This window comes from Nematolebias whitei, chromosome 15 (assembly GCF_014905685.2).
Source record: "Nematolebias whitei isolate Nwh7 chromosome 15, NemWhi1, whole genome shotgun sequence".
NCBI classification, from domain to species: Eukaryota; Metazoa; Chordata; class Actinopteri; order Cyprinodontiformes; family Rivulidae; genus Nematolebias; species Nematolebias whitei.
In genome coordinates this window covers 18719476-18731671 of record NC_056512.1, presented here as the reverse complement: position 1 = coordinate 18731671, position 12196 = coordinate 18719476, and the positions used below count along the sequence as shown (strand labels likewise).

The 12196-nt window shown below is 48.2% G+C and overlaps 1 protein-coding gene across 1 annotated transcript in view; it reads right to left on the bottom strand.

Moving 5' to 3' along the window:
- Positions 1-4647: 4647 nt before the first annotated feature.
- The window catches only part of wu:fb95e10 (mucin-5AC), a 36164-nt gene continuing 28615 nt past the window's right edge, over positions 4648-12196 (bottom strand). The window contains exons 4-5 of the mRNA XM_037688841.1: positions 11230-11447; positions 4648-9311 (exon numbers count right to left, since the gene is read on the bottom strand). Coding sequence (XP_037544769.1) covers positions 5983-9311; positions 11230-11447 — 3547 coding nt within the window. The 3' untranslated portion in view covers positions 4648-5982. The remainder of the gene's footprint in view (positions 9312-11229; positions 11448-12196) is intronic.

Below are 12196 nucleotides of genomic sequence, written 5' to 3'. Positions count from 1 at the left end.
GTCAAACCTTCCAAACAAGATCCACAAGTTCAGTCTTTTTCCACTTGTCCCGTCAGTAACTTTGTCATCTATCTAAGCGTTGCATGGTCTGACCTTGGGGTGAATTTGCCGGGACGCCCATTCCTGGGAAGAATGGCAACTGTCTTAAATGTTTTCCTCTTGTGAATAAACCCTCAGTAGAATAAATGAGTTGTTTGGAAACCACCTTTAACCGTAACAGCTGCTAAGGTCATTGCTGATGTCTTTCCTGCTTGGCGTTGTGTTAACAAGCGCATGTACGCTCCAGACCAACAAAGTGATAAAACTACACTGATGATGGTGAGTTAACCAGCAGCTCCTGGCTGAAACGTTCCTTCCTACATCCTACAGAGAGCATGAACTACAGAGCTTCATGAGTTTTAATAATCGACACGGTGGAACGTGCGGTTCGTTTTCACCTGGTCCGGATTTGAATCATTTTAGAACCTGGTAAAAGACGGATGTGTTAAAAAGGGTGTACGTTCTTTTCCATGACTGGATTTGAGAACCATTAATCTGATTTCCAGCACAAATTTAAACATAAACCTGATAACGGTCCAGGTGTTTCCTCCTGCAGCTCTGACGCTCAGTGCTGAGTCTCCACCTCCACCACCGTCCAGTCTTCAGGTGGAGAGCTGACCTGGCTGTCAGGGGAGTAGCTGCTCACAGAGATGACCGTAGCTGCAGGGGTGCTGAACTGGAGAGGCAGGTTGGGCCACATGCTGCTCTCCAGGGGGCTGAGGGAGCCTCCAGGCCCCACAGGGAGGAGCAGGAGTGGAGGACAGCCCCCATCACCAGAGAGCATCAAGGTTTGGTTGATGAGCTGCTGGACCATGTCCACCTTCTTGTTCCATTCCAGCTCCTGGGGAGGGACAGGACGAAGCAGCAGCCGAGAGTCCTGGGAGGCTCGGCCCCTCTGACCCCCCACCCGAGTGTTCTTATTTGGCTCCTCCTCTGCCTCGTCCTCCTCGTCACTGGTTTCCATGGCTTCGTAGATGGTGCAGAGCCCGGAGGACGGGGACAGCATAACTCCGGTCGGGCTCCTCCTCAGCTGCTGCTGCTGCTGGATCTGTTTCTGCTGCATGCGGTACTGGTGCTCCAGCTCCAGCTGCCACTGGAGGACCTGCCGGCGATGGCGGTGCTCCTGCTGCTGCTGCTGCAGCTGCAGCTGGAGGAGCTCCCTGCGCTGCTTCTCCAGCTGCTTCTGCTGCTCCAGCCGGAGCCGCTCCTCCTCCAGCCACTGCCTCTTCTGCCTCTCCTGCTCCTGACGGTGCTGCACGGCTCGCAGCTCTTCCTGGTGCTGCTCCGGCCTCCTTGGTTCTCCGCCGGCGTCACCGCTGCTCCTGACCAAAGGTGGAGGAGGTGCAAACTTGGCAAAATGCTCTGCTAAAGTCAGGTCAATGGGTCTCCTGTTGCCTGGAACCAGAGCCAAATAGTGTCCGTTTGCTATTGGGACTGGGGTGGTGTGATTCTGGTTCCAGTTGTCCTCCTGTGAGCGTGAGTGCCACTGGTGGTCTTCATCCGCTGCAGGACTCTTCTCGTCTCCTGTGAGACAGCGCAGATCATTTGGAGCATCCAGTACAGATGCATGCACCATAAAGAACAGGTGGAACAACAGGGGCCAAGGAGAACACTGACAAAAGGAAAAAGGTGCGATGCAAACAGAACGGGGTTCAGCACGTGACTCCACGGCGCATTAGCTGCGATTGTTTCATCACAGAGTTACACTTCCTTAAATAAGGAGGAAGTTCATGTGATTACGTTGGTCATATTAAGTGAATACAGTAACAGGCATGCGAGACATCAAACATCCAAATCAACAGTACTGAACCATACACACACGTTGAAACAGGACCAAACTGAAAAACCCTAACTTAATGAACGATGCTAGGTTCAGCAAAGCTGCACGCTGAGAAACGTTTAGCTGAACAGGGTTGTGTGCACGAGATCTGACCAGTTCAGGGTTTAATGAAACTGTTTGGCAGAGCATGACTCTGCTGTTCCGGAGGTCAGGATGAACTGTGATGGCGGAGGCAAATTTATCATGGCCAAGTTTCACACAATAGAAACATGAAGAAACTTTACAAGCACATAAACAGATGAACCCTGTGGAGCTTGCTTTATTGCTGAGGCCTCCCTCACACCAGATGCTGACCCCACCACGCTCTCCATGACCTTTTAGAACGTGACAGGATTGCAGCAAATTTGGAAAACATTCAGTGAGAAGACAGTTGTGCCGTTGCTACTTTACTCCTAATTGTTTTTCCTGCACACTCCATGTGCCAGCAGAACATTTCTACAGATGTAGCACCCTGGCATGGCTAACTTAAACTGTGTCAAGGCTCTGAGATGCACAAGAACATCACACCGTGTTAGAACTACGCTACAGCCACAAGTAACTGCAGCAGGTTGTTTCCATGACCATCTGTGGAACTGGTTTTGATCCACATATGGTAGAAAAACAGCATTCTGCAGCATGAGAGGGTGCAGATGAAGGGGGTTTCTGTGCACCGCAACCTCATCCACCCTTTTCCTTTCCTCGTCCAGCAGGTCTGATCACAAGAACGTGCTTCTTGCTTTGCATCCAGAAAATGAAGGACGGCTGATATTTATGGTGTCTGGAAAGGATTGGTCTTTGCAGCTGGGTGGTGACTGTGGGGCACAGTTTTACTGGAGGCAGTGAGAGCAACTGGACAGCCATTTCACTGAGACTGCTGAAATATTTACCTGAAACTTTGACAGCAGAGTGGGGACAATCAGGTTGCATGTAGGGGTGAGACCAGCCACATACATGCTGGCACCAAGATCTCATTACAGAAGTTTGGTGCATGCTCTTACAACCTTTAACCCTCATCTGCCTGAAGACCTCGCCAAGACGCTGCAAAGACCATCCACATTCTGGTTGTGTTTCTACAGGGTCGTCCAGTCTCCATGCTCTGTAAAGACACGAGTTCTGTGGATGGTGGTTTTCGTGTGCAGACCTCTGCTGTGACTGTGCAACGAATAAAAAATGTACACGTTTCTGCTCAGGAACACCACTCTAATAAAGCTTTGCCATGATCGACTCTTATCGGCTCTGCACCACAATGCAACCAGTTAAGGGCCTGCCCACTGCCAGCACCCACACCCACTCAGCCTGGTTTGTGGAAGCACTGTGTTTGAGGAACCAAGTGGACCGCTTTGAGGGGCCGATTCTGACGTAAGCAGCCAGCAGCTGCTGATTGGTCAGTGGAGCTACGTCACCGGACGACCCACCCAGCAAAACTGGAAACTACATCTGAACCTCCACTTCCTCATCGTGTTGACGGACAGCGCCACAAGAAATGAGCGCATTAACTGAGAAATAGGGATGCACAGTATTGGATTTTTGGCTGATATGCCGATATGTTAAAATTTATTTCACCAATAACCAATGCTGATATTTTATATACGTTCTTTTGTCAGAACGTATTCCTCTTATTTAGTATTATTTGCTACAAAAATTGTGCAACAGCTGTAAGAGCTGGTGACATATATTCAGTAACAGCCATACGATATGCATAGCACTTTGACTTATATTAACGGTTCCTCTGCACTCCTGTGCATGAAGGACAGACTTTTTAAATTCATAGTTTTTGTCTATCCATCCGTAAGACTAATCATGCTAACGGGGCTAACACTTGACATTCAAATGTCTGTGGTAAAACTCACCCAACAAGTCGTGCCATCGGCTATGAGCTTCTCAACGACGTTGGAAATGACGGCTTGTAACTCGGGTAACGTTACGTCGGAAAAATATCTCTGACTGGGGACGATGTAGCGAGGCTCAACGTAGTCCAGAAATCTTCAGAATCCGACATTCTCACCAACGAAAAATAAAACTTCCACATGGCTGACATTTTGAATTTTCCTCTCTGCTGTGAGATCAGGTAGGTGCACGTGACGTCATCACGTTGTGCTGCCGCTGCTGGCAAAATATATCAGCGAGTTATTTTCATGGAATGGCCGATATTGAAATTTAACGCTAATATCGGTCGATACCGATACCATGCCGATAATATTGTGCATCCCTACTGAGAGATATCAGAGATGATGGTGCAGCATGGCTACACCCGGACTATAAGCAGTGCCAGGACAAGATAACGAAATTCAAGTCCAATTACAGAGCGATTAAGGATCACAACGAACGGAGTGGCTCAAACATAAAAGGCCAGTTATGATCCGCTCACAGAGCGGCACACAGGTGAGCCTCCACTGTAGGGACAAGTCACCTGACAATAACCAAGAAGAGCCGAGTGGAGCTGCACTTACCAACGACACAGTGGCACAACTGAACCGACTACTGGGGTTAAAGTAAAAGACAAGGACACACCCCTTATTTAAGTATGTCAATTTAAAAAAAAGGATGTTAGAGCATGTCAGATCCATGACTGGTACCACCTGGATTATCTTTTCAATCAGACCAAAACTGCATGTGCATAATGTTGCATCACTTCCTGTTTAATGTATATCCCATCGTGAAGAAGAGGGGATGTTGAGGGGCGTATTGTTGCATAAACAAACAGCATAAACACACACAACCACTGGAACACGAGGACAATACGTTGAGGCATGCAGGATCCGCAGGGAAAGTAAGAAACAGGAACAGAATGCCTTGCAACAATGTTTTAATGGAATTTTGAAAGATATCCTAGTGTGAACCATTCAACTCTGAACACGTCTACTGTAGAACTGTTTCAAATAGCAGGAAGTAGTACAGTCTTTTTTTGTTTTGTTAGTTAAACATGCAATATACTGTTCAAATAGTAAACCAAAAGCTGGCTAATGAAAAACTCGAGCGTGTAGAGCTCAACTGTAGGATTACGCAGCGTTTCATTAAATAATAGGCTAGTTATTCAACGGTTCTGAAACAAAAAGCGGAGCCACTTGAAAACAAAAGCCTGAAACACAAACCGTACGTGTGTGCACTTTTTATTATCAACCTATGCAAAGAGCGCAAAACCGTTTCGAAGCAACAAACAACGGTAATCTAATTAGAACTGTCCCAAATACCACTGCTAAGGCTTCAAAGTTTTGGTGAAACTTTTAGATTTAAAACGTGAATTTGTCAAAACATTCCGGACAAACTTTGTATAGTTGTTCATTAATTTATTTAATTAAATAAATTAATTTTCCCCTCACACATTTTTACGCTATTCCAGATCATAGACGGTGCCCAGACACTTTCCAACATCTTGATAGTGTAGTTGTAACTGTTTATACAGGTCATTCTGACCATTAAATGAGTTTGATCCCAGTTTACGGTCCTAATTTGAGCATCAGTTACCATGGCAACAATCTTTGAAGCTTTGAGACATTTGGGTCAGCCCTACATCTAATCCTCCCACACCTAACCGTTAATACATAACCTGTAGTTCTGATAGCTAAAAGTCTTGCAACAAGAACATTGTAGAAAGAAACGTGTGACTATCGCTATGATGTGGAACATGGAGTGTGTACACAGGGTAAGAGGACCGTGTTTAACAGAAAACAACAAAAAAACAACCAACCAAAAATAAAAATCGCAGACAATTGTTCGATAAAAACAGCAGGATAAATACACAATGAGTCCGTTTCATTTCATCAGTTTCTTTTTTCTTCCTTTGTTGTTTTTCGGTGTAAAGGCCCGGTCACGTTGGACCAGTGAGTCAATAATACCCCCCCCCCCCCCCCCATCAGGGGCAACAGAATATGCAGAACTAGAAAAAGCTGCTGTTTTAGCCACACACTCAGAACCAGAACAGTAAGAAAACGGAGGGCTTCATTTAAAAATTGCTACAGTCGTTTTTTCCCCATCTCCTTCGTTCATTTTTAAAAACTTCTCTCTAATATCTTGCTCTCCTTTTTTCTCTAAGACATCTAACCCGACTGGAGAGAAACAAACAATGTGGGGAAACGGGGAGGGTTGCAGGAAAAAAGGTGCATTCCAGGGATTATAGAAGGGACTTATACGTTACCTTCCAGAAAACTATCAGTCTTATCACATATGGTGGAGTAGTAGGGAGGCTGGTTGTCATCGGGGTCTTCGGATTCCAGACCCCCGAGGTGCTGGCTGCCCTCCAGTGGATCAAACTCCTCCAGGTGTTCTCCTGCGATCTTGCCTCCAAGCATATAGTGATCTAGACTGGGGTACTTATCTTCTGGGTGGCCCAAAGGGATCAGGTCCACAGGGTTTCCCAGCAGGTCTTCACCCTGGGCAGCAGCAGCTGTAGATGGAAGGGTCAGCTCCTTGATAAGGGAGGGGTCCTTGGCCTCCTCTGGCAGCTGCTCCTCGTTCTCCAGGGAGAAGATCCCGGGGCTCTTTCCGCAGCTCTCAGCCATGGAGTGAGCGTTGGAGTTGGACATGGTGCAGTCGAAGCCATACGACGCCACAGAGTTGGCTGACTGAGGGGTGGCTCCACCTCCATCTTCTTCACCCTCTCCACCTGCTGTATCCCCTGCCTCCTCATCCTCCTCAAGAGCAGTCAGGCTACAGGATGGAGGGGGGCTTTCAAATCCCACCCTCTCATCCATCAGAACCGGTGCTTCTGGGTCGTTGATTTGGATCTCGCCCTCTGTGTCGCTGGCCTCATCGCCCGAGGTGGAGGGAGAGGAAGGGTCGGACGCAGGAGCAGTTGGAGGTCCTGTTCCTAGGACTTCGTCAGCAGGAAGCGTCTCAGCCTCCTCCTCCTCTCCATCACCTTTCTCTAAATGAATGCCCAGGTCCTGCTCCATGTCAGGCTGGACTGAAGCAGGGATGGGGGTCTGCTGTTTGTCAGAGTGGGACTCCACCCCGGAGCTGCTGTCGTAATCGCGGAGGTCCTCGGGCGTGCTCGTCTCGCTGCTGCTGAGGGCGGCCAGGGCGGTGCCGCTCAGAGTGCTGGACTGGGACATGCCGACAGCAGGGGCAGCGAGCAGGTCGTGAGCTTCCTCGGGAGCGGAGACCTTCACCTCCTCAGAGTGAAGCTGGTGGGGTGCCTGCTCCGACTGCGGGGGGAAGGAGGGGGCAGTGAGGTCTACACGAGCCTGTGCAGGAGACTGGGTGGGGGTCTCAGACTCGGCGGCGTCAGGGTCAGATGTGGGGCTGGGTGAGGAGGCAGGGAGCAGCGAGGCTGGCTGAGCCCAGGTATCACAGAAAGGGTTTGTGTGACCCCAGGAGGAGGCAGGGGGGGCACAAGGTGGAGGACCAGAGCAACTAAGGTGGTCCGCATGTTCTTCATGATTAAAGTCTTCATCTACGTTCTCACAGCTTCCTGTTACTCCTTCACTGTGCATCTCCACATCGTCATCCTCCTCCTCGTCCTGCTTCTGGAACATGGTGTGATGTTCCTCTACTTGCTCTGAGCTCATGTCGATATCATCCACTCGGTCATCCTCTTCATCATCATCCTCCTCTTCCTCATTGGCGATAGTTTCCACGTTTGGAGAGCCCATGAGGTTTCCATCTCCCTCTGAGCCTCTGAAACTAGAGTCGATCAAGGCGTCTGAGCTCTGGGTGCCCTCCAGGATGGCTGTGTGCTGGGTGCTGCTGAGGTCCGAGACCCCCTGCTGCCGGCTGCTCGTGCAGCTGCTCACGTCCTCAGAGTCCATCCCAGACAGCAGGTCGTCCCCGGGCCACCCTGCAGAACCACCAAACGCTGACGAACGCACTGGAATTTCATCAGAGGGCTGAGATGTGCTCATGTCAGTGATCAGGGATGAAAGATGGTGGTCCGGTCTCTTTTGTTCTTCGTCTTCTTCATCCTCCTCCTCCTCATCATCATCATCCTCATTGATCTCCTCATCAGCCTTTTCCACTGCCTCCTCCTTCACTTGAGGTGGGACCAGGTCTCCATGGGTGAAATGATCCAGAGGTGAAGCACCTAACTGGACTCCTGAAGCTGTGGAGGTAGGCAGAAACATGTTTTCTTTATCGTCTTCGTCTTCTTCTTCTTCCTCCTCCTCCTCCTCCCCCTGAATGCCATAGCTTTTATTTTCTTTCTCCTCTTCTGCCTGAAATCTCATAAAGCTGTCTGAACTTTTGGAAGGAAGCTCAGCACAAGCTTGGTTCCTGTCCCAGGGATCAAACTGGGCATCCATCTCTAGAAGAGAGTTCTGTGGTTCTCTGACAGGAGAGGCCAGACCTGGTGGGGAGCAAGGAGGAGACATGACTGTAGTTCCCAAAGACGGAACCGAGCTGTCGTCTTCCAACTTGAGGGGCTCAGTCCGTGTGGATATTTGAACACTAGAGGCCAGCTCAGGTTCTGGTTCTGTCTGTGCTGACGGCTCAAACATTTTGACCCGAGGCTCAGGAGAAGATTCTAGTACTTGGACTGAACTTGGCTCATGTACGGGTTGGATTACTGGTTCCCACATGGGCGCAAGTGATGGTACTTGAATCATCTCGGGTGTAGGTACCCGCACGGGCTCTGGTGTAGGTACCCGCATGGGCTCGGGTGTAGGTACCCGCACGGGCTCTGGTGTAGGTACCTGCATGGGTTCGGGTGTAGGTACCCGCATAGGCTCTGGTGTAGGTACCCGCATGGGCTCGGGTGTAGGTACCCGCATAGGCTCTGGTGTAGGTACCCGCATGGGCTCTGGTGTAGGTACCCGCATGGGTTCGGGTGTAGGTACTCTCACGGGCTCTGGTGTAGGTACCCGCATGGGCTCTGGTGTAGGTATCCGCATGGGTTCGGGTGTAGGTACTCTCACGAGCTCTGGTGTAGGTACCCGCATGGGCTCGGGTGTAGTTGCCTGCAAGGGCTGGGATACTGGTGGCTGTTGGAGGTCTTGTACTGGCTCACACACTGGTTCTGACACTAGTTGGACTGTGGGCTCTGGTGTTTGTTCTGGCACCACCACAGGAATAGCAGCGGATGGTGCAGCTTCCTCTGCATGGGGCTCCTCTGGTGCTGCAGCGACAGAAGCTGCAGTTGCGATGGTTGCAGCAGCTACTGCTACAGCAGCAGCAGCAACTTCTTTCCCAGGCTCAGCGGGTGTTGCTGCTTTGGGGGCCCGTTTCACAGGAGTTGGGGTGCTACTTCCCACCGTCTTCTTAGAGCTTGGGGTCTTAGTTGTTTTTGTGGTAGGCGTCTTGGAGGCATCCTTGGAAGGCGTGGACTTACTCTCTTGTGTTTTGGGGCGACTTGGTGTCTTTGTTTCTGCAGCCTTAGGTGTAGTAGGTTTTTTGGTGGCAACATTGGTTTTTAAAGACGGTTTGGGGGTCTCAGCTTTAGCTGGCTTTGTTGTGGGAGAAGGACGAGAAAGGGGGGAGTCTGCAGGCTTTTTACCTGCTGGTGTGGCTGGTTTGGTAAGATCTACATGAACATAGAACAGAAAAACACAGTTAACATGGTAACAAATAAGGTTTAAACTTTTGTGTTCTGATAAATGGTAAATTAAACATGTGCAGTACCAAGTAACTAAAAAAGTGAAAATGAATTTTTGCTGTCTTTGCACTTACAGGTGCTGGTCATAAAATTAGAATATCGTGAAAAAGTTGATTTATTTCAGTAATTCCATTCAAAAAGTGAAACTTGTTTATTATATTCATTCATTACACACAGACTGATATATTTCAAATGTTTATTTATTTTAATGTTGATGATTATAACTGACAACTAATGAAAACCTCATATTCAGTATCTCAGAAAATTAGAATATTGTGAAAAGCTTCAATATTGAAGACACCTGGTGCCACACTCTAATTAGTTAATTAACTCAAAACGCAATGGCCTTTAAATGGTCTCTCAGTCTAGTTCTGTAGGCTGCACAATCATGGGGAAGACTGCTGACTTGACAGTTGCCCAAAAGACGACCATTGACACTTTGCACAAGGAGGGCAAGACACAAAAGGTCATTGCTAAAGAAGCTGGCTGTTCACAGAGCTCTGTGTCCAAGCACATTAAGAGAGGTGAAGGGAAGGAAAAGATGTGGTAGAAAAAAAAGTGTACAAGCACTAGGGATAACTGCACCCTGGAGAGGATTGTGAAACAAAACCCATTCCAAAAGGTGGGGGAGATTCACAAAGAGTTGACTACAGCTAAAGTCAGTGCTTCAAGAACCACCACGCACAGAAGTATGCAAGACAAGGGGTTCAGCTGTCACAGTCCTTGTGTTAAGCCACTCGTGAACAAGAGACGGCGTCAGAAGTGTCTCTCCTGGGCTAAAGACAAAAAGGACTGGACTGCTGCTGAGTGGTCCAAAGTTATGTTCTTTGATGAAAGTAAATTTTGCATTTCCTTTGGAAATCAAGGTCCCAGAGTCTGGAGGAAGAGAGAAGAGGCACAGAATCCATGTTGCTTGAGGTCCAGTGTCAAGTTTCCACAGTGATGGTTTGGGGGCCATGTCATCTGCTGGTGTTGGTCCACTGTGTTTTCTGAGGTCCAAGGTCAACGCAGCCATCTACCAGGAAGTTTTAGAGCATTTCCTGCTTTCTGCTGCTGACCAATTTTATGGAGATGCAGATTTCATTTTCCAACAGGACTTGGCACCTGCACACAGTGCCAAAGTTACCAGTACCTGGTTTAAGGACCATGGTATCCCTGTTCTTAATTGGCCAGTAAACTCGCCTGACCTTAACCCCATAGAAAATCTATAGGGTATTGTGAAGAGGAAGATGTGATACACCAGACCCAACAATTCAGAAGAGCTGAAGGCCACTATCAGAGGAACCTGCGCTCTCAGAACACCTGAGCAGTGACACAGACTGGTCCACTCCATGCCACGCCGCATTGCTGCAGTAATCCAGGCAAAAGGAGCAACAACTAAGTACTGAGTGCTGTACATGTTCACACTTTTCATGTTCATACTTTTCAGTTGGCAAACATTTCTAAAAATCCTTTTTTTATTGGTCTTAAGTAATATTCTAATTTTCTGAGATTCTGAATTTGGGGTTTCCATTAGTTGTCAGTTATAATCATCAACATTAAAATAAATAAACATTTGAAATATATCAGGCTGTGTGTAATGAATGAATACAATATACAAGTTTCACTTTCTGAATGGAATTACTGAAATATATAAACTTTTTCGTGATATTCTAATTTTATGCACCTGTAGAACTCTGAACTCTTGGTGCTCTGAGCTTTCTGCTCCTCTGGGTTTAAAAATGCACGTGTACGACGAGGCTTTGTGTGCATTTTATTTTTGCTTCTAGTTGCTGTGCGGTTTCATTTGATCACTTCTGACACAACATGTCTGATTTTATTCAAGAGCTGAATGAGTCTTTTGCACCTTTTTTCACGGGAGTCGTGTTCCTTGATGTTTGTGATACTGGAGTTTTGCCACCAGAGGGTGCAGTGGTCGTTGATTTGGGAGTTGGGGGTTTAGCCGTGATGGAGGTCGTTTTAGGGGCGGCCGTTTTGGATGCAGCTGTGGAGTTCTTGGTTGTGCTCGCTGTGTGAGATGAGCCAGTAGCAGGGCGAGACGACGCTGCTGTGCTGACTGTGGGCCTGAAAACATACAACAAACAAAAAGGTTAGAGCCGAGCTGCTCCCAGAGTTGGCACAGCAGACATATTTAAAGTAAGTTTGAGGGGACATTAACGTAGAAAAAAACTGTAATAAGATATAAATAAAGCAAAATGTCAGGTGGATATGTACTTTTTTAATAAACAGCCTCTGAAACACTGGTTAACAGCAGAACAAGAGCCAGTTTGCTGTCCCTCAGCACGGTGACACTCCCCTGAGAGACGGGGTAAAGCCGTCTGAAAGATGAGTCACAACAGACCCGAGGGAGGCTTCCTAACCCTGACTCAACCCTGTCCCCCTCCTCTGGTTGGACCCACACAAAAATGACACTTGGGGCAGCATGCATCACCCTTTCTGCCTGCTCCATCTGGCTTTTATGTCAGGTCTGAGCGAAATAACCTACATCTAGTAGTTCTGACAAGTCTGGGGCGTGCAGTCTCCCGGGCCCACACTGCAGTAACTGCATGTTTCTAAATAAAGAACCGAGTTAGTTCTGGCAGAAAGAGAACAGGGAGGAAGGTGGAAGAAGATGGCTGGGACTAAGTTGATATATCTACTGAGAGGAGAGCAAAAATAACATCTCCAGCCCCCCTCAGCTGGACACAGGTGCTGTTAAAAGGACACTCATTGTGTGAGGGTAATGAAACCATGTGTGTGCTGCGCTCAACCTGGCAACGCGACTGGAGTGCTGTTTGTGAAACAAAATAAAATACAGCGATGGGTGGAAACAA